The following is a 22,983-nucleotide window of genomic DNA, read 5'->3' as shown; positions in this document are numbered from 1 at the left end:
TTTATATATTTTATCTTATTCTCCCAGTTAAATTTACCCTTCATTCTAATTTGTGTTGTACAGTTATTTCATTTTTAACCTTAATTTATATTTTATTCCTTCCTAGTTAAATTGACCCTTTTTAATTTTTCATATTTATTTCCTATCTTATTCATAGCCTTTTCATTTTTTGTTTTCTTTAGGTCACGAGCAGTTGTCCAAGCATTTCACTACATATCGTACTGTGTATGACTGTGTACGTGACAAATAAAAAAATTTGAATTTGAATTTGATTTGAATTTTTGCTTCCAGCAGGATAACTCACCATGTCACAAAACTCATGAACCTAACAGTAAGTTCACTCTTCTCAAATGAACTCTACAGTCACCAGATCTCAATCCAACAGACCACCTCTGGGGTGTGAGATTCACATGATGGATGTTCAGCCAATAAATCTGCAGCAACTGTTTGATGCTGTCATATAAATTTGGGCGGAAATCTTCTGAGAAGTGTTTTCAGCACCTTGTTAACTCTATGCCATGAAGAAAAACTGAAGGTGGTCCACACTGGTACTAGTGAGTTACACCTAACAAAGTGACCAGTGAGTCTATATTTTTAGCCAGACAGATTTCCAATTTGAAAGTTACAGGAGTAAGATAAAGCTGGGGTATGTGGGGTTCTGCTAATGCCATCACTTCACTGTACTGTGACCCTTATTCCTGTGATTTCCATTCAAGTTCTTTGTGAACAACTAGAAAAGCACATAAAACAGATTAATGATGTTTTGTCCCATAGCTTAAATCAGAACACTTCCAATCCTCTACACAAACGTTCACTGTGCTTTCTGCTGCATACTACTATTTTCACACTAATCATTTAATGATTCCGTGCTACACGGAACACCTTTAATCCTGCCTTTTACTGGCTTTCGTGGAAGCAGCGGCCTAAGATCATCTCCCACTCTTGATGTTAATGTCACACATTCCAGACCATAATGCTGCCAGTCTCTGGGGGCAGAGATAATTATATCCAAAGCAGGAAATAGCAGCGGGGCAGAGGGCAAGCCTATAGACCTGTTAAAGAATGACTGGCTGACTAATTCACAAGCTTAAATGAAGTGGTGTTAAGTCCCCTGGTGTTTCCTGTGTTCCTTCGCATATCCCCCATAACCTTTTTCCTGCTCATCCTTTCTGAAAAGCCCAGATCAAGACACCAATCTTCTCATGTGAAGAAGGGAAACTGAGAGGGGTCAAGCCTTTTGGCACCTCCCTGCCTAATATGCAAAGGCAGCTAATAATGTAATAGGAGCAGATTTATGACTTAGAGAACAAGAAGACAGTGTCCCTTGAGTGAAAATTACAACAAAAAATAAATTGCTCAAATGTTTTTTAACCGTTCTTGATTGGTTTGACTGGCTCTGGTTTGGAGTTATACCACTGTATTGCAAAAAAGTGTAGATGAAGTCACAGAAAATATGCTCTGATATGCTTAAAAGACAAGAATGTACTGTCAGCAAGCCTTGCAGCCTCCCCAGAGACACCAGTGGAATTCCTCAGACAGACAAGACAAGATAGATGGCCTCTCTTGGTGCTGTTTCCTCTTAATTACCCTAATTAAAACAAAATTGGTGATAAACGGAAAAAAATAGAAAGAATTTCCTTTGTAGAATTTTTCTAAATCTAAATGGGAGAGATTAAGTTAACACACTCACTATTAAAAGCATGGAGCTGAGACTTTTTCTTCCCTTTTTTCCAAAAACAAAATCCAAAAATCGAATCTCAGTTTCACGGCTGTAGCTATAGCCTTGTCTGCTGGAGTTGAGTTTTGCAATTGCACTATTTTTAGATACAGGTAACTAGTTTCTTATTGGCATTCTTATTAGTGGTATATAGAATTTGAATCTGATGGTCATAATTCTGTTAATTTTGACAAAACTGTCAAACATGGATTTATTACTCTACTAATCGGAAAGTTAGTGCTTCAACCCTTGGCCACTTCAAAGCACCCTTAGGAAAGGGTCCTAATCCTAAGTTGCTCTCTGATGCGTTCATCGGAGTGTGAATGTGTGTGAATGTTAGAAAGCATTTGACCTAAATGCTGTGGTTAATGAGACATGTTGTATAAAGTGTTATGAGTGCTCAAGTACAGTAGAACTGTGTAAAAATACTAAGAAGTGTTGAATCCTCTACTAACACTTCAGAGCCTTAGCATCAGTATTAAATGGGCTGCAAGAGTCCTTTGGAAATGTGGGCAAAGTGCTACAGTGTTCAGACTAGTTCACCTCATAGCAGATGTCAATAGGAAGTGAGGTAATAACTTACCTCCTCTGTGATGGCTGACCCACAGGAAGTGCTTTGTCTTCATAGAAGCGCCTCATTGCAAACCTGTCCAGTGCCTGGTCAGCACTTAGAGACACAAGAACTGGGTAAGTGATGTTATCATTCACCACAGAACAATTTGAAGATTACAAAACAACAAGGAGAACAGCCTTTATTTTGGAAAACCTGCTGAGATTTAGAAATACCCCCCAGCTTTCATCATTTATGAAGCAGCTTTCATTCCCCCAGGAACCCTCCCACCTATTAACATCTGGTAGCATTAAAGAACGATGACATTTTCAGAGCGTTTCTTCTCACAGAGCCCGAAAAATGAGCTGGCCAGAGTCGAGTGTTTAGCTGTTATAATCACATCGTTGTTTAATTTTCAAGGCTGCTGAAGTCCCAGACTGCAAGGTCTAACCGTGATGGATTGTTGCTCCTGTCCTTACATAACCCTTCGATTTAAAGGATCAAAGCACGCAGATCAAACTTTTTCAGTGCTGACAGCCTAAAATGTTCACCTCTGTTTAAACTCAAACACCAATGCAATCTAATATGTAACACTACATTTTAAACTACATTTTAACACGTTTTAGGCTGTGTCTGATCATGACATGTTTGATACCTTGCAGATATGTTGCTGTAATGCATGTAAGCAGCCACCACAACACCCGTTCGACCTCGGTTCCCCTGTGAATGAAACACAAAACAGGGCTTGTTTAAATGATATAAAGAGTCAAGATGGGTAACAGGAAAAATAATGGGACTTAGGGAAGATTCCAAAAGGATCATTGAATTAATGATCAAGAAACAGAGCAGAAACAAATCCCCCTGCGATGGTAATAAATTGGTCTTCAAGCATTTTCACGTGTAATTGAAACCCAAAAGTTGGAGCTATATATAAATAATAATGTTTAATCATTCTGCTTGGTTAAAGCAGTTGGCTCAATTCGAGCATAAACTTTGTTGCTTGTCCTGCTTTATCTGGATACCATGTGCAAATTCTCTGAAACAACAGAGGATTCATTGCATAAATGTGAGAGCTAAACAATCGGCAGCCTCCAAGGCTGAAAGATGAAGAAACTGTAGTTTCTCAACTTTCGGCTTGTTTCACAAGCAGCCAATTCCTGTACATGCCCATGTTACCAGCCATAGTTAAAATGACTAGCAGAATTTAATGCTAAATTAATGCTAATTTTCCCTTTTGTAACATCTTTACTGGTGGTGACCACTTTAAATTTTAATACTTTGAATGACTGGTGGCTATGAAATAGGTTGAATGCCATTTACTAGACTTGCCTATCAAAGCTGAAAAAGTAAATTGAAACTCCTAATTGGTTTTGTGGTATTTTACCTTTTGGAGAAGTTTTAATACATAAGATATCCCTGTGTATCTCTAAAGTCTAAGCTTGCTAACTAAGCAAGCCAGAGTTATCCAAAGCTAGCCAAGTGTTAGCGCTCTAGCCCAATTATGCTCACTTCTGATTACCTTAAAAACAGTGACAACCAGAATACATAAAAAGAACACCGGTGATACAGTAGCTCATCCGGCTCATAAGCCACTGCCTTGATAACAGTTTTGGGTGAAACCCAATTATGTGATCGCGGTGTATTATTTTGATTAAATTCACATGTTCAGTGGGGACGTTTCACCACGGCATAAGGTTAACGGACCTTCAGCTAGATGAGCTTAAAACAGTAGTCCATAGCTCAATGTGTGACTTCACAGTGACTATGTTTTATGTCAAGCTATGAAACTGAATAACTACAAATTATGTTGATTTTATGAGATCAGCAATGAAAAAAATAATCACATTTCCATATTTAGAGGGAAACTTTACAATCTCTATGCCCAGCCAATAAATGTTCCAGCACATCACCGCCGCATTATAACAGATGTTTTTACACTTTGTTTTTCTGCCTTACCTTATTGTGCAGTACCACCACATTGCGTGTGTCTCCATTGAGCCACATGTCAATGGCCTTGCACATGCTGCAGATCTTATCCAGTGCTGGCGCATGGTGGTCCGGCCAGCCAAACTCAAGAACCTGAGAATGATTATCCATCAAATGAGCTTTCGCTTTCGAATTTTGTTCTTCCTAACCATGAATATACAGTATATGTCATGTTTGTACCTTATGGTTTAACTTTGTTAAGTCGCTCTGTCCTTCGCTCAGGTTGAGCACCTGAAATCAGGAAGAGAGTATATCAAAGCAACTGATGGACATGTGATGCATTTTAGAAAATCTTTGTTTTTTGTTTTCAAGGATATACTGTAACCATCTTCCAAAAAACCTGACGAACAGCAAACAAAAGTGTCAATACAGTCCTGTGCTCCAGTTTCAGCTGAGGGTATTTCTTACCAGATAGTGCTCGCCATGCTTTGACCGCAGCATCGTCGCCACCTCTTTGAGGTTGGTGTTGTAGCTTTGCTCCTCGGCCCCAGCGGGAAAAGAGACAGAGATGATTCTCTCTGTGATGTAGACCAGGTCAACCTCATAGCTCTCCTCCATGGCCTGAACCACACTCTGACTCCTGCAGAGGTAGAAGGTGCAGAAGGTCTTGAAGCTTGGCAGTGGCAGATTTTATATCACAGCACCATTTTACATTTTTGATTGGCAACAAGTTCTTTTCGAAGCAACATAAGCTGTGATTTCAAAGGGAATGGTCAACTCTATTGTATATAGATCTGATAGATCTGCACTGATCAGAGTTCAATCACAGAGTCCACAGAGTTAAGCTCAGTCTGCAATATTCATTTGCAAACCCTACTGAGTTTGTCACATGTCATATAGTGTCATACAGGCTTAGACCCCCAACCAGTAAAGGGTTTTTAAGAATGATACCAATATTTGATAATTGAGAAATCACAAACATCAGACCATTTATTTTCCATTTGAAACATACAAAACATATCCTTGTTCTCTAATATTTAATATGTGTAGTTGTCCATACTATGGCGAGAGTGAAGTTTAAGTCACTCTGTTGCTAATAGGGAAGCTGCTTGTACACAGTAGACACAGTAAATGCCAAATCCAGTGCATCGGCAAACAGCTAATATCAGCCAAGCTTTACATAGCACACTGTAGGTAATTATTTTAGTCTATCTACAGTTATAGCTGCCGGTGCAAACCGCTTTGCAACCATCTCCATCCCAGCTTCTCATTTTCATGCAGTTTCTGACTTGTTGTAAAATTAAATTTTTGTTGTGTTTGGGAAAAAGACCATCTTTATTACATCTCATTATGATAGATACAAATATAAATTAATAAAATATACTGGTACGTTTCAACATAGTTACTGTATAGTTGCCAGAAATCTTTAAGAGGCAACTCAATTTAGAAGGACACATCTTGTAAAGGATGCTTTGACCTTTTAACCTTATCAGCACCAATCACAAGTTTTCCAGTTCTATTCGAGTGCAGGATTGCAGCTGCTGTGAGAACATTTCTTGAACTCTCTGATTTCTCTCTGGGATTAGCCAACAGAGTTTATCACAAACATCCACTTCATCACATGTAAACTCCTGCAGCTCACTCTTATATTTCTTGGAAAGGAAAAGATTTTCAGTCCTTCTGTGACTGTTGACATGACCTCTTCCAATATTACGCAACCTATTTCACTGGCCAAACAGCGCAGTTTTTTTGTTCTGTTTTGTTTTTGGTCAGCAGACATACGGTAAAGCCCTGCATGAGAAACAGCTATGCTTCAAGAACGACAAACAGTGGAGAATATGGAGTGAAAATTTACATTCCTACACACCCAGCACAAACAATCAGTTTCTAATCTTCATTAATAATAATCAAGGACTGTAATGACTTAAAGAGCTTATTAAAGACTAATTTGGTAATAGAAGTCATGCTGTTTAGATTGTAGAAAAAAATAGATTTAATTTTTTCCACTTATGGAACCCTTATTTCTCCTAATGAAAGCAGTGTGAACAACAATACAACATGGCTGTGTGATGGTGCTTTCTTACCGCGACTGCTTTTGCCTTATCTCCACACTCTTGCAGGACCTCGTAGATCCCTGGTGAGCACATACACACAGGCACACACAGGCAGATGGTGGGAGTCAGAGGAGGAAAATGATTCATAAGCAAACTCCATCTGGTAGTCATGATGATTTTATTGAATTACAGTCTGACATAAGCTATTAGGGAAAAGTCAGATCACAGACACAAAACTGAAACTGCTATGAAAAGATGGAGAGAGAAGAATCATCTGAAACAGAATGATGAAAAGTAAAAGAAGCAGCTGACAAAAGAAGGCATTCAACCAAGACGCTTGACAAAAGAAACCGAGCAACAGAAAGAAGACAAAGAATAACGAAAAAGTATAAGAGGTGTAAAAAAAAAAAAAAAACAAGTATGAGAAATGAGGAGTGTTTTAACAGAAAACCATCCTGAACTGGGGTCTTGTCAAGACTCGAGCACACAATTAATTATCCTGTCCTTTACCCAGATATTTACAGAGGGAAGAGTGAGAACAGGTTGTTTCACTGTGACAGGGCTGCAGATGGAAAATATGCTGTACTGTCGAGGAATTGCTGCATAATAGATGCTAGAGTTGGCTCTTCCTCTTACTGCCTGTCGGCTGAGGGGATAACTCTGTGTGAGTCAGGAAGATGAAGCCATCCAAAAAGACAAAACAACTGCTGAATTAATCTCCGCGGACATCATCTGTGACATACTTTACTTTCCCCCCCCACATTGTCATAAAGAGTGAGCGCTCGGCTTCACCGCTGAAGAGGTTAAATAAGTGATGTTGGCAAGAAGTGTCTCAAGGTTAAACACGGAGCTCCCATGGCTCTTCTTACTGCTTGCGAGTGGCTTCCCATAGAAAAAGCTAATGCAACCCCCCACCCCAATGAGCCAAAATGGTCACATAATTCTAAGTGATCTGACAGGAACCAGATGCTAAACGCACCACGGACGATGGTGTTTGCAAAACAGCCTGTTCACACAAGGCTTCACAAGTGTTTCGATGTTATATGTCACATCACAGGGACAATCTGTTAGCCTGCAGCAACGTAGATACATAAATGAAAGTCAATCTGCATATAAAGTGGGGTAAACGTCTCTGAGATTTAACGTTCACTGTTTGCCCGGTGACACCGGGTTTTGCATCTACCTCAGACTTACATCTGTACCCAAGCTCTCTATTGATGTTCACTATTAAAAACACAAGCCACAGCCACTGCATGACCAATGCAATGTGTTTTGACTCAATCTTGCTTCTACTATAAATATAAAGGAGAAGAGTGGTTCCCAACTTTTTTCTATCCAAGTGTTTCCTAAGCGCCAATAGACTGAAAAGAAAAGCTTTTCTTAAACACCTTTTATGTTTAAATGTGTTGAGTTCAGCTTTATTCATCTGTTTTATTATTCCATAACTTCCAATTTGAAACATTCATCCATGATTTTTAGACACTATTCCATTTTGCAGCTCGGCATCTGGGCAATTCTAAATGTTTATCTGTCGTATTCTTTCAGCTGTTATGGTGTGTTCCTGACTAAGTAAGAAATCATAAGTTCCAAATTGCAATTGAGTCCCTAATTGCACATTTTTTGCAGAAGACCCCCTTCACTCAGATTTCCCATTTGGACAGTCGAAGTAGACTAGCATACCTTGAGTTAGCAATCCAAGATGGTGGCGCTGACTGTAAACTGTAGTAGAACTAAACTTTTAATCTGTTCTGTATTTCTGGCTCACTAAATAAGCGCAACAGTAATGAGATCTATAAATGTGTTCTTTCAAGTGCAAAAAAATCACGTATAATCACTTTTCCTGGAACTTGCAAGAACTCTTAAGAGATGTCACTCCCAAGTTCTGACCTAGTTTCGAGGCATCTGGAATGGAGTATTAATCTGTATTATTAACATGCAGTTTAATCTAGTAATAGTCTAATTTTCATATGTACTAATTTTCATTTAATGTTCTAATCTTTTAATTGCTTTTGTTTCATGAGGAGCTTCAGTTTAATTTCAGTTATGCTAACAAATTTGTTTTTACTGTAAGTTAAGAACTTTTAAATGCGTATATGTACTTTTGTCTTGCTATACCAATTCATTCATCATGTTTGTGATGACGTGAAGTTTTTTTGTAAGACACTGACTTTTGGTTACTTTGTTTTGTTTTATTTTATATACTCTGTAACCCAGTTTTTTGTTTGTTTGTTTTACTTCTGCCCTTCTGGTTTCCCACCCATGATAGGCCAATTGTTTATTCACACCTGTGTCTGTGTATATTTAGATACTTTATATATTAGATATTTATACACTGTACATTTTTTATATATTTAAAAATACATAAATAGTTAATGTAATTTGTAATTAATGTATTTTGTTTTCAATTTCCTGATGCTTAGCCATTAATTTGTTAAACGTTAACATTTCCGACAAATTCCTTTTTTAGTTCCTTTCCATTTTTTAAATACTTTTAATGGTTGAGCTTGTCTTGTCATTTTACCACAGACTACTACTTATCTTATTATCACAAATAAATTATTTTCCTCTCAGTTTAAAAATATTTTAGAAAGATTTTTGAGTAATTCATTTCTATATTTACAATATACGTATCTCATAGAGAAATAGTGGGAGAAGACTGAATGCAGTACACATAGGTTAAAAGGCACTAAGAAATTTAAGTTTAGTTATTTTACAACTTTTAATCATAAATTAAAAAAAAACCTTTATTCCATGGGAGTGGCCTACCTTGCCAAATTGGAACCCAGTACTACACCTCCAGCCAGAAAGCAGGTTGGCAAAATGCATTCGAATGGTGCTGACCAAAGGCATGGCGAGGACCCACTGCTCTCTGTTTCTAAGCAACGATAAAGCTGCAAATACCAGGCTTTTTGATAAAATCGAAAGAATCCAAGCAAAATTTGGTGCTGTACATCTCATTCTTTTTTGGGATTTCAACTGATTATCCAGGTGGTCAAAGCTTAATCGTTCATTCTCTCCAACATCCTCATGGTCAAGATGTTAAAGTCCCTTCCATTTGTGCCGAGCCTGATCAGCGATTATGTAATATATCATGATGCATCTTCCTTTTCTTCGTTCCTTCTCAGCTGTCTTCTCCCTACTTTCTCTATCTTTCTTCCTCCCTCCCACCCACTTTCTGTTCTCTGGAACTACTCCTCCCTTGGTCTTATTATCTCTCATTATATCTGACTGCCCCTCTCTCCCCTGCAGCTTTTCTTGGCTCATATCTTTCACCATCCTGTGTGCTTGTGTGGTGTCTGGGTCCTGTAAATGTTTGTCCCTAACTACCCTTAAGAATATGGTCAACAGCATGGAATAACAGGTTACATTAAGTGTGGAATAAAAATAAAATGGTAAAATGGTAAATGGCCTGTATTTGTATAGCGCTTTACTAGTCCCTAAGGACTCCAAAGCGCTTTACACATCCAGTCATCCACCCATTGACACACACATTCACACACTGGTGATGGCAAGCTACATTGTAGCCATGGCCACCCTGGGGTGCACTGACAGAGGCAAGGCTGCCGGACACTCTGGCGGCCCTCTGACCACCACCAGTAGGCAACGGGTGAAGTGTCTTGCCCAAGGACACAACGACTGAGACTGTCCAAGCCGGGGCTCAAACCGGCAACCTTCCGATAACAAGGCGAACTCCCAACTCTTGGGCCACGATCGTCCCTTATAACATTTTCTGTCTGTTAGAATTATGTTTGATTCTTCTCTAGGTAGAGCTTACATCTGTGCATCCACTCTTCCATGCTAAATACTGATTTCAAAAATCCCCATTATACCGTTGGATGACCCTCAGTAGGCCCCACACTGACTCTGTTATAATCACAATGGTGCATTTTGAGTCAAAACCACAATGCATGTATCCTGCATGGACTAACCAAATAAATATTCCATCTGCATGTTGGTCCACACACCACAGATGCACACATACACGGAAAACCTCATAAATGATGACTCCAGGATTTATGTACAGAGAGAAGAGGATACCATGACAACTCCTCAACATATTAACCAATAAGCATAACACTATATCTGTGAAATATATAAAAGGCAACTTGATACAATGGGATAACACTGGGAATGCTATAAAAATACATGACAACCACAACAGAGATCTTACTGGTTAAACAAAAGGCATGATTGATACATTAGGATCACAAATTCAGCTGACGATACAACACAATTTTTATTGGAAATGTCTGGAAGGGACTGTATATGTTTAGTCCCAAATACCAGTATGCCACTGTCAAACTGTTTGTGACAACTTTTTATAGTTACAATTTAAAAAGATTAACAAGACCATAGTCAATACAATTAGTAGCCTCTGTCTTTGTATTTTTAGTGCTGGTGTTTCTCATCAGTATGCCTTATTTCCTCACAATCTCAGTTGCTTGCTTGTTTACACAAGAAGATGACATTTCTATGAAGCCGCAACACATGGCTTGTATTTAACTGAACAGGATGAATATAACTTACACTTCTAAATGCAGTTTTTAAAAAAATATATTTTGATAGAATGATGTTAAAAATATTAAAAAGTATCGCTGATTAATAAACATTGAGCAATAAGAGGAGGGCGGAGGTTTTCACATGTTTGCAGCTTGTTTTATTGTGTTTGACAAGATGTAGTGAGCTGCAATTCATAGCTGTTGGAATGGTTTCCAACACTAGCCTAATTTCACAATAAAAAGGCACTCTAAAACATCCATAAAAGCTGCTCAAAACACTGAGACATAACCAACTTCATCCTCAGGATGTGCTAAACACTAAATTTCTGCATGCAGTTAAGTACTTGTGGCTAAATACACACTTTAATTTGTTGCTAGCTAGCACAATGTGCTGTTTACTTTAGCCTTATGTTTGCTTAGATTGGTAGCTAACAACAAATGCAAAAAGCTAACTAAAGAATGCTCTTGATAAACTAAAGCTGTGTACCTCTGGATGTGTTTCAATCATACTTCCTGGACAGCAATAGGAGGACACTAACTACGTTGTATAAGCTAGCTAGCAAGATAAAATGTGTCTGGTCATTGTTTCTCATTTTTTGACGGTGTTTTTGTGCTTTTGTCTGTTTTAGTTTGTTTGTTTGTTCTTTGCATATAGCACATTAGACATAATCATCTTCCATTCTATCTCCCAAGGCACAAACTGCGGATAAATCTCTATATAAGCTGGTGTGTACATGCCGATCTGTGTTAATAATCCCACTCTGAGTCATCTCCTGCTTCTGATCTAAACATTCGGGGGACATTGGATGTAGACATGGACTCATTAAGACACACAAAAAAAGAGAGGAGGAAAAACAAGGATGTAAGAATTCTGCTTTTATCTTTTGAAATACAAAATTCCTCTGGTCTTATGAAAAAGGAGACAAAGACAAAGGAACCCTTTTAGTCAAAAAGAATTAATTGCGACCTTTGGATTGGTTTGCATTAAATAACAGTTTTCGTTTTACATTGGTAGTGTTCTTCTCTGTTCTTTCTTTGTTTTGTTTTTTTAGCTCTTCCGTTCTTGGGTCCCCGCCACCTATGCCTACACTCTCCACTGTTAGCAATGTCAGACAGAACAAGCATGCCTAGTCTCTAGCCAGGACTTGGCATTGATTTCTGGCACAAATAAGAGAAAATTTGCAGTGGACTGGCAGAAACATATGTCTCTACAGCTTACTATTTTTTTTTAATTTCAGGTATGTACCACATATTCATTTACAGTGGTACAGAACAGACACCTCAGCTAACCTGAACATCTGAACATATGCAGTCTGAAATTATCCATTGCAAAAGTATGCTCCAGTCTTTAAGGGTCTATAAACTGAGTTCTAAATGTAGTGGATGGTGCAGTTTGTACCTTTTGCAGTTTGTAAGATTTAAAGTGAACCATGTTTGAGATCAAGGCTTAACAGAATTATTCCCTGATTAAATTATTGATTCAAAGCTAATAAATATACAACTAGATGGAGACTCTCCTTAGTTGGTTTAATTTAGTAATAAGTAATTTTACATGAATTAATGCAAATATCAGAGCTCATGTGTGCAGTTTGCACTGTATATTGTCTGTAGTTAGCATTTGTTTCTACAGTAGGTTGCTGCACATGTTTCTCTATTTCAAAACATACTATTCAAAGCACAGCATATTTCAGTGCCTGCTGAGTCATTGTTATTACATTTATTGCTTCTTAATAATTGGATTTTTTGAGAAACTGTATGTGGACGCCTCAAATTAAAACCTTAGCCATTGGCATTAATCGGCTCCTTCGCTATTCTGTGAAGGTTTTCCATAATTATATGAAACCTGGTTGGACTGCTCCCTTTCAGCCACAATAGCTGAGGTTGGCTTGTGATAATTGACAGTAATGTTTGGCTTATGTTTGTGTTATATAGGGTTGTGAAAGTGATTCAAGTACTTCAACACTGAATTGGGGAAACCATTTCTCTACAGACCTCAGTTCCATGCATGTGGTGCAACATATATGGAACTGCACTATTTCTGTAATTGCAGGAACTGAGGGGTCTTGCACGAACCTTGAGAAAAAAAAGTACATAGCTGTATCTATCCAGGTGTCTGTGTATGTTTTGCTTCATACAGTAATGTACTTGAGGATTGTTATTCCAGCGTCTTGTTGCAATAACAATAGCAGCTTTTATGAATGAACATCTTTTAAAGCATGTCTTCTTGGCATTACACTTACGCAGAAGAAGTGTTACTTACCGGTGTATCTACATGCTTTAATGGCAGCTGAGGAGTGGGAGGCTGGAGAGAAAAGTGAGACAGTCAGCGGGTTAATCATTGTTTCTTTCACACAAAGGAAGAAACAACATGGTGAGAAAAAAAGATGAGAAGGAGATGTGAGAACCAGGTTTCCTTGCTGGATGTCCCGCTCTCACTTATTGCCTGGGTGGGTCACCTACCATACTCACTCAGTGTGTGTAGGTTTCAGTCGTAACATGTTCTAATGTAATGCAACATTACATTTGCCTGTAATACAGTAATGTAATGCATTACTGTATTAAATTCGATTCAGCTGAGTGTATGCAGACTCCAGCCCAGCAGTCAGAGCCTGATCTTCAACAGGTAACAAAGGCAGGCAGGCTTGTAGCCTTTATTGCTATCTGTTCATGTTTATTCACAGCCTTTTATTGATGTTTTTGTGTGTCATCATTAAGACGGATCATGTTACAGAGTACCATAAGCGTAACATAAAGTGTAGCTAAACAAATTTGCTAATTAACGTTCTCTTATACTTTTAAGAACCAAGAAGTAACAAGCAATGTTTACATTTTACATTAATATATTAATTTTTTGAACAATGACCCCAACTAGCAGATGCTATATGATTATTTGGCTTTAAGGTATGTTTTACCCTTCAAGAAAGCAAAAAGATAGGCAACAAATGTAAAGTAAATTGCAGCCGCTGTTGAAAGCACAAAGAGTAACTATTCCTTCTTTTGTTTTTAATTTTTTGTGAAAATACAAAAACCATAACATTTCTATTTCTCTATATAATCAGCCAACATTTTCCTATCAAAGATATAGTCATATTAGCATAAATATTGCCAAAATATTTTCTGTTGTATGGAGCATAATGCATAACAAATATGTTTTTGGTGATTGAGCAATAGCATCATCCTATAGTTTATTAAGCAAAGCGCAGTAAGTCCTTTGATTATAGAACTCTCAGGAGAGTCTGTAGCACACAAAGCAGAGTAGCATCACAACTTAGCATTTGGTGGAGTGGAGATAATCTGCATCTTTACGGTAAGTTCCCAACTACATATTAAGTTAGAACACTGTTGGAAAGTCCATAAACAATGAATACTTAATTTTCTCTGTTCAGTATAGCAATAACATAGTATTAGCATCAGTATTAGCTCCGAAAAATCTACTATCAGTCACGTTTTTTTTTTAAATGTTGTTTTGAGGTTACTTCAGATTTTGATGCCAGTTCAAATGTCCTTATTTTAGGGTATTTGGGTGTTTAGGGTTGACCAAACTAACAACTGAGACAAACTAAATACAGATGTATGTTTGGATCCAGTTTTCCTTGTCATACTTTTCAATTAAATCCTATTGCATGAAGTCTCTGCTGACTAATTTCATGACATTTTGTGAGTTTTTACAGTATTTGCATTCAAAGGTATATAAAGAGTTAAAATTTCAAATCAGTTTCTTAAATTGTGCATGTCTGTCCCTGAACAAGGCAGAGATGGAGAAAGAAGGAAAGAAAAAGAAAGTATGTAATTAGAGGCACAGAGATACAGAGCTTGATCCATGTTTTAAGGAAAATCTCTTAACTGAGTTAAGTACAGGGTCTTAGGTTGCTGTGAGCTTTGTAAACAAATCCGAAGGACTGTTTAACAAGCTGCAGCAGTGATTTTAAAAGACCAAAGCCCAAAGTAAATAAGTGAAAAGTAGTTATTGTAGCCTGGAATCTTCCAAATTTGGTCAAACTATTGGTGGTTTAATCATAAAAATATAAAACAGGACCAACTGATCCCTCTCATATTTGAGTTCATTAAATACTCACTACAAATAAGGGAAATGATCAAATTGGTATTTCTCCTGGTTTTCTAATCATGACCTAACATTTGCTGAGCAAGCATTCTTTGTGGAAATGAATGAAAACTCCAATTTCAAGCTCATTAAAATGAAAATGGCTTAAGTCTCGTTGTCGCAGTGCATAAATCCCATTTTATCCTCTAAAACAGAAAGCTTTAACGGAAAAGGGAATAATGATTTTCACTGAGGCTCTCTATCGTTCCTCTTCTGCTCAGTGTGGCAGCATCCGCATAGCTCATACCAAATTACTGAAAGCACCACAGGATGTGTGGATGCTTTTTAAAAGTCTGTGTGTAAAAGCCACCCCCTTTACTGCAATCCTTATACTTTCTTTTTGTATTAAGCAAGATGATTGACGTAAAGCTGGATAAGGGGATAGTGAGAGAATATGTCTGTGATGGTTCTCAGTTATCCTGGCGGATCCTGATCCCTGGCTACCAAGACTAGCAATCAGGACATGGAATGTCACCTCTCTGGTGGGGAAGGAGCCTGAGTCAACAGCATTTCGAGGGAGACAGGGGACATTGAGTCCGAATGGACCATGTTCAGCATCTCCATTGCTGAAGCTGCTGCACAGAGCTGCGGCCACAAGGTAGTTGGTGCCTGCCGTGGTGGTAATCCCGGAACCAAATGGTGGACACCAGAGGTGAGGGGAGCCACCAAGCTGAAGAAGGAGTTCTACCGGGCTTGGTTAGCCTGTGGGGACTTCGGAAGCAGCTGATAGGTACCGACAGGCCAATCGGAATGCGGCGCGAGCGGTGGCGGAAGCAAAAACTCAGGTGTGGGAGGAGTTAAGAGAGGCCATGGAAAAAACTTTCGGACTGCCTCGAAGAGATTCTGGCAAACCGTCAGGCAACTCAGGAGAGGAAAGCGGTGCTCTACCTGCACTGTGTATAGTGCGGGTGGAGTGCTGATGACTTTGACTGAGAAAATTGCTGGGCAGTGGAAGGAATACTTCAAGGACCTCCTTAATCCCCTGGCATATCTTCCGTGGAGGAAGCAGAGTTTGGCGACAAAGGGGATGACCGCCAACCTCTGAGGGTGAGGTCACTGAGGCAGTTAAACAACTCCTTGGTGGCAGAGCCCCTGGGGTGGATGAGGTCTGCCCAGAGTTACTGAAGGCTCTGGATGTTGTCCTGTCCTGCTGTCCTGGTTTACATGCCTCTACAATGTTGCGTGGAGATCAGGGGCAATACCCCTGGATTGGCAGACCCGGGTGGTGGTTCCCATCTTTAAGAAAGGGGACCAGAGGGTGTGTTCCAACTACAGAGGAATCACGCTCATCAGCCTCCCTGGGAAAGTCTATGCCAGGTTGCTGCTAGTCAAACCTCGGATACAGGAGAAACAATGCGGTTTTCGTCCTGGTCGTGGAACACTGGATCAGCTCTTCATCCTCTCAAGGATACTTTGTCTGCATAGCCGGCAATAAGTCGGACTCGTTCGTGGTGGGTGATGGGCTTTGCCAGGGCTGCCATTTGTCACCGATTCTGTTCATAATTTTTATGGACAGAATTTCTAGGTGTAGCCAAGTGGCGGAAGGCTTTCACTTGGGTGGTCTCAGGATCTCATCTCTTCTCTTTGCAGATGATGTGGTTCTGTTGGCTTCATGCTGTGATGGCCTCCAGCTCGCCTTGGAACGGTTCGCAGCCGAGTGTGAAGCGGTGAGAATGAGAATCAGCACCTACAAATCTGAGGCCATGGTCCTCAGCCGGAAAAGGGTGGAGTGCCCACTCCACTGGAGGAGTTTAAGTATCTCGGGTTCTTGTTCATGAGTGATGGGAGAAGGGAGCGGGAGATCAACAAATGGATAGGTGCAGCGGCCGCAGTGATGTGGATGCTGTACCGGTCTGTTGTGGTGAAGAGAGAGCTGAGTGTAAAAGCGAAGCTCTCTGTTTACCGGTTGATAAACAGTACCTACCCTACCCTCACCTATGGTCACGAGCTCTGAGCAGTGACCGAAGGAACGAGATCGTGGATACAAGCGGCAGAAATGGGCTTCATCCGAGGGGTGGCTGGCCTCTCCCTTAGAGATAGGGTGAGAAGTTCGGCCACTCAGAGTAGTGCCGCTGCTCCTCCACATTGAAAGGAGCCAGTTAAGGTGGTTCGAGCATCTGACAAAGATGCCTCCTGGGCGCCTGCTGGGAGAGGTGTTCTGGGCATGTCCCACCAGGAGAAGGACATGCTGGAGAGATTATATCTCTCGACTATAACAGCTGCCCCCGCAACCTGGCCCCGGATAAGCGGAAGAAAATGAATGGTTGGATGGATGGATGGAGGTTCTCAGTCATTCAGGTCATCACAGTCTAAGGAGCTTGGAAAGAAAAGCGTCTGGACTTCTTTAAAGTTCATAGTGAGAGAACAGAAGTGACAGCCTAGAAAATTTCTTAAAAAGGACCCTGTGACACAACCACACTATGACGGAGCCCTGGTTTCATTTCCTTCTTGTTCATGTTTAAACATGCGGGCGGACATATGTGCCAATGATTTTGCAGACTCCCACTCATTCACAGGTAGCGATAAGTTATCAGTAAACTGACACCTTGTCATGAGAGGCAGTGAAGAAGAAAAGCACTAACATGAGATAAACATTTTGGGCAGCTTTGCAATTAACTTGAAAAGAATGCATCAAGCACATTTCGTCTTGGACTTAAATGTTTTATTGTCAGTGTTACAAGTATATGTTTTGTGTTATGAGGTAACAAACTTGTTATAATATTTATCTTTTAGAAAAGTCATTGAGACAGCTAAACACCCTGCAAAAACTGGCCAGGAAACACCAATCACAGCACATACATTGCTTAACAAATTTGTCAGATGACCATTAAATCTAAGGTTTATGGCACATCTGCCCTAAATTAACAACACTGGATATTACCAAATTAACCTTTTATGTTTCTGTAATTTTTAATCCACCAGTATGTTCAAGATCTTTAATTAAACTGATTTTGAATACAAAATATAGTATTATATATTTTAAAATATAGTATTACAAGCTTTAGCTTGTTATTGTTATTTCTCACGTTCTACTCTAACTTTTTTTTTTTCAAACCATGCATTTTTCTGGTCAATCTGTCTGCAAAGAAACCCCTACAGTAGACACAGCATACATTGCCTGTCGTGTCTTTTCATTGCCTGTGGACAGTGTGTGAGTTTCATGCCTGAACTCTGGCAATTTATCACTGCTTGCTACAGTGGAATACCAGGTCATCTTCATGTTCATGGCAGAAAAAAACAATCAGGACACCAAGAAATGTCCCAGTGCTCCTGGCAGACATATTGGCTGAATAGTTCTTTGTGCTTGCATATTAATTTTCTACCTTTGGCTAGGTTTGATCTGCCAGTCACATGGTGATTGTGACCAACTGCTATTATCACCTCTACAGGACACAGTTTGAGTTGGTTTGCCTTGTACAAACAGCATTTATGAGATGAGAGGAAGCTTTTATAGTTGACATCCAGCAACGGCCTCACAGAGCTGTGTGTGGCTCTGACACAATTCTAGGAAGGGCCAGCCATCAAATTTATGAAAAGGATTTTAGAGGTCAACAGGAGTTTTAAATGTTTCCTTAATGGTCTTGTTTGACACACACACACACACACACACACACACAGATTGCTGAAACACATGCATGCACATGTCATACTCACCGGCTCATAGCTGGTATTTGTTTGACATGATGTGGTGACCTGTAAGAGAAAGAGAGAAACCAGCTGAAGTCATGTCTGACTTTTAAGGAGAGCACGTAAAAAATAGGTAAGTAAAGGAGGGTAGAAGCAGAAAAATGACTCAGCTAGTGTCCTCAGTTCTCTGAAGTGCTTTAAATTGTGTTTTAAAAACACTACTGTAAGAATTGCATTTATTTTTGTAGAGACAGCGGGGGAGAGACATCTCTGAATATTTCCTCTTGAATGCCTGAGTGTTTCCCAACAGAACAGAAATAACCACTGCCTATAAAAAAGAAAGCACCCTTGACTGTTCCTCTGTGTGGGAAATATCTATTCCAAGCAAAAATCACATTTCACAGTCAACTCACACTGAGAGAATGCTTCCAGAGAACACCACAAAACTAATGAACACTGCATTACACTCAGTTCCCACATGGATAAACACATTACATTATAGTATGACTATCATTTATTATGCATGCCGCTTTTCTTGGTCAGTCTGTATACGAGAATCCAGGCGAAAACACGGTACAAAGTGGTTTCGCTTGTGTTAAATAACAACTCAGATATCATGGCAGAAATCCAGGTTACACACTACCACCATCACTAGCCTAAGTGAGCTTATATGCACTACATGAAACAGAATTGTACACAAGTATCTGACTGACAAACAGTTTTGCCTTTCAAAACAAAAGACAGTGTATAATATTCGGCATGCTACAGTCATGTGCAAAACTCTTGAGCCATCCCTTGTTTCCTTCTTTTGATTCCAGTGAGCCTGACATTCTTGTAATTTTCTAAAGCAGTCTTAACAGCCACATAACAGAAAAGTTAGCAAAGAACCATTTAGGCACTTTGCTATGAGCACCCTTTCCCAAAACACATCATTTGTTCACATTTCTTTTGTTGAATCTGTGAAAGATGCCAAAGATCCCATATTCTGACATGAATAAAATAAAATAGCATTTTTTTTCAACAAGGTGATTCCCAAGGAGCTATTAGATGAAAAACATCGTTTGTAGTATCTCCTTGAAAAAAAAAAAAGTGAAAAAACAGTTTCTAAAAAAACTTTTCCAGAAACTAGAAACATCTAGGACAAAAGAAGAAGGCTTAAAAACAATTTTTTTGAAGCGCTTTTAGGCAATAGTTCTTTCTGAAGCTTTATCAGACATTGGCTGCTTTTTTGACTAATTTTCAGTCACCATCTTTGTATCTGACCATTTTCAGATGAATGTTTTTTGTTTGTTAAGACACGTAATACTGATATTTTAACCACTGAAATATAAAAAAGGCTCCTAAATCAAGGGATGAACCAGTGTTATGTCAGAAACTTGGCATTTTGTATTCGGGATAGCCTTAACAAATTTGAGGAAGAAAACCAAAAAAGAAGCATCAGGCCCAAACAGATATCTACAGCAGATGAACAGTATCCGAAAGTTTTGTCTTTAAGAGACAGGAAAACTACAGCAAAGACCTAACACGGGACCTGAAAGATGCATCTGGACCTTCAGCTTACTGAAGCCTCATCAGAAATGGTCTCAGTGGAAGGGTGGCTGTCAAGAAGCAGTACTTAATGAAGGGGAGAAAAAAGGGGAGAAAAACCTCAGGAAGGAAAATAACACAAGAACCTGGACTGAAAATCAGTGACAACAGGTCTGATGTAGAGATGAAGCCACATTTAGTGTTGGAGATCTTGTAAAAATTAATGAATTATGAATACAGAAAAGTGCCATCAGATTTTGCTCCACCATGCAAAACCATCTGGAAAACATCTGATTGGCAACAGCTTCATTTTTTAAAGACGATGATCCCAAACACACTGCCAATACAGTCAAAGCATACCACAGTGGAGCAGTATCAGCCATGGATCGGCCTCCCCAGAGCCCGGACCTCAACATTATTGTGTCATGGTCCCTGTGTCTGCCCGGCTGGCCCCGCGAGGCTACATTTGTTATGGTGGTTTTCTCTCCCCCTTGTCGCTCTGCCTGGGCGGTCTCACTGTCGGGTCCTGCCTTTGGCCCATGCACCTGGCTCTAATTGCACAGCTGATTACTCCATGGCTATTTAAGGCTGGGGCTCAGATCCTGTCATCGCTGGATGATTGCATGAGACACGTTAGTGTTAGTTCCTAGCTTTCGTGATACTTCGTGAGTGAGTGAGTTTGGCTTTTGAGATTTTTCTCTCTCTGTGTGAACAGTCTCCCCAGACCTGCTGCTCTCTTTCCTGCATTGGATTACGAGCATGTTGGTGTGTGGATTCGTGTGGTGGAGAAGAAAGAAGATCTTTGAATGCCCTTCAAGAAGCCTGGAGAACTATTCCTGAAGGTGACTTAAAGACGTGACAAGAAAGCATCCTAAGAGAGTTCACACTGTGCTAAAGAATAAAGGTGGTCACACCAAATACTGACCACACATATGTGCCATTTTCCCTAATATTAAAGAAATTAGAGGTGGCTCAAGACTTTTTGCATAAATGACAATTAAACACTTTTTATTTAGCCATTTCTGCTTAATAATCCTTATATTAATATGTAACTTTAGTATAGCTTCCGTCTGAAACAAGCCATTATAGGTCCTGCCCCTGTCTTCTAATTGCCCCTCTTAAAAAAAAAGGTTCTGATTGGCTGATTGGTAAGGCATTACTAACATAATCAAAGCACCAGAACTACTGCATGAGACCTGACCTGAGCTGGTACTGCTGGAGATTTTCTTTTCATGATCCACTCCCTTTTTTGCCCTCATAGCGTAAAATTCTTGCACCATCCAAATACTTCTCTTCACGGGCAGCTGGAGGTTTCCGCTCCTTTTTGTCTCAGCATCATTCCCCACTTTATGCTCAACATCATGTTTTCCTTTCAGTAAACAACAGCAGGATTTACAACAAATGTGTCTACACCAGTACTAAAAAATGCAGAGCCAAGGGACAGTACCTGTTGCCAGACCTCCCAAGCAACAGTATCACTTGTAGCCTAATTATACTATCCCCTCAAAATTAGAGCCGTATTGCTTTCCTGATGTTGCAGTGTCACATGGAGCATCTTTAAATAGCAGTCAGGGCATCCCAGGCTAAACTGGGTTTCAAAACATTTTGTCCATAGTATTCATGGCAGGCAAGTATGTCCCCTAATAGTCTGTGTTACCCTCTGCACCACAAATCACTGATTACGATGCATAAACAGGCACCTCTCCAGCGAGCTGTATGACATCCATCTGATTGTATTTACTTTAGTGTGTACAGATACATGCATGGTTAATTAAGTGCGTGCAGCAGCCACTATGCCAGTGCGCTGTGAGCTGACGGATGTTTACGAGAGCTTAGATGAGAGCGCGCTATCAGCATACAGCAGACAGGGGCAGGAAGGAAACGGCCATAATTAGTTTGCTCTGGGAAAACAAAGGACTCATTGACTTTGTAATGCTATCATCAAGCATATCAGAATACAGTAGCGGGATAACATCGCAGCAGAAAAGATCCCACCCAAAGCATGCTAATGTGCAATGTGAAGGCATCAATCCACCAGTCAGTGCTACCAAAAAAAGCATGAAGCAGGTCATCTATAGACGAAGCTGACCATACCACATTGTAGAGACACTGTTACCAGCCTTTTATTATACTAACTGCCAGGTTGTCTTACATACGGTAAGACTTTTCATATCAGGAAAGCCACACAGTTAAAATCAGCCCACACTCTGGGCTGATCAGCTGATCTAAATGATAGCCCACATTAGCCTCTTCTTGTCAAATCTCACAAATCATTTGTGAACTGCTGACAACACCCTGCTTTGAAGACCGCCTTCCTTCGTTCATGTTTTGTCTGGCTTAATCGCTTTCATGTTGTCAATGACGCCTGCTCTGAACTGTTTTGCTGCTTCGCCACCTGCCCCAGGCTTTCAGTGTGGAGAGTTGAAAAGGGCCAAGAGGTCCTAGTCACAGAGCTTGCTTATTAGGTTTACGAGGCAATTACTTTTTCACACAGGGCTAGGAAGGTTTGGATAGTGTTTTTTCCTTGATAACGGAATTCAATATTTAAAAGCAACATTCTGTATTCACTCAGGTTATCTTTGTCTGATATTGAAGTTTTTTTTAGTAATCTAAGACATGCAAATGTGACAAATATGCAAAAAATTTATAAAAATCAGAAATGGGGAAAATACTTTTTCACAGCACTGTAAATAGGTAAGGCTGCAGATGTTATTTTGGCTGTTGTGGTCCTGATTGAAGGCTTAAAATCTCTTTAAAAGACAAATTGTGTATTTTTCAGACGGTTTCTATTTGCCTCAAACCACCAAGATGATGGCTATCTGGTACTACCGAATCCAAGTTTAGCCCTACCATATCATGGTTAACTATGTTTGCATTGATTTTGAACAGGCACTATGCAAGGATCTAGAGATTTCAGACCTACCATTTATTAGCTCAAACATCAAAAGACATGAATGCTTTAAAAGTATCAACATCAGCTT

At 39.6% G+C, this 22,983-nt stretch overlaps 1 protein-coding gene across 1 annotated transcript in view; it reads right to left on the bottom strand.

The window, feature by feature from the left end:
* Positions 1-22,983, bottom strand: part of tns1a (tensin 1a) — a gene marked incomplete at its 3' end in the record, with an annotated part of 125,448 nt that overhangs the window by 39,173 nt on the left and 63,292 nt on the right. The window contains exons 4-11 of the mRNA XM_013913163.1: positions 18,503-18,541; positions 13,007-13,048; positions 6,278-6,327; positions 4,662-4,833; positions 4,434-4,484; positions 4,224-4,346; positions 2,923-2,987; positions 2,301-2,384 (exon numbers count right to left, since the gene is read on the bottom strand). Of these exons, the coding sequence (XP_013768617.1) occupies positions 2,301-2,384; positions 2,923-2,987; positions 4,224-4,346; positions 4,434-4,484; positions 4,662-4,833; positions 6,278-6,327; positions 13,007-13,048; positions 18,503-18,541 (626 nt within the window). The remainder of the gene's footprint in view (positions 1-2,300; positions 2,385-2,922; positions 2,988-4,223; positions 4,347-4,433; positions 4,485-4,661; positions 4,834-6,277; positions 6,328-13,006; positions 13,049-18,502; positions 18,542-22,983) is intronic.

Source organism: Pundamilia nyererei, unplaced genomic scaffold, assembly GCF_000239375.1.
Source record: "Pundamilia nyererei isolate P.nyererei 1_Seehausen unplaced genomic scaffold, PunNye1.0 scaffold00118, whole genome shotgun sequence".
In the NCBI taxonomy this organism is placed as follows: domain Eukaryota; kingdom Metazoa; phylum Chordata; class Actinopteri; order Cichliformes; family Cichlidae; genus Pundamilia; species Pundamilia nyererei.
Note: the sequence above shows the minus strand (reverse complement) of the source record. Positions and strands in the feature narration are given on the sequence as shown.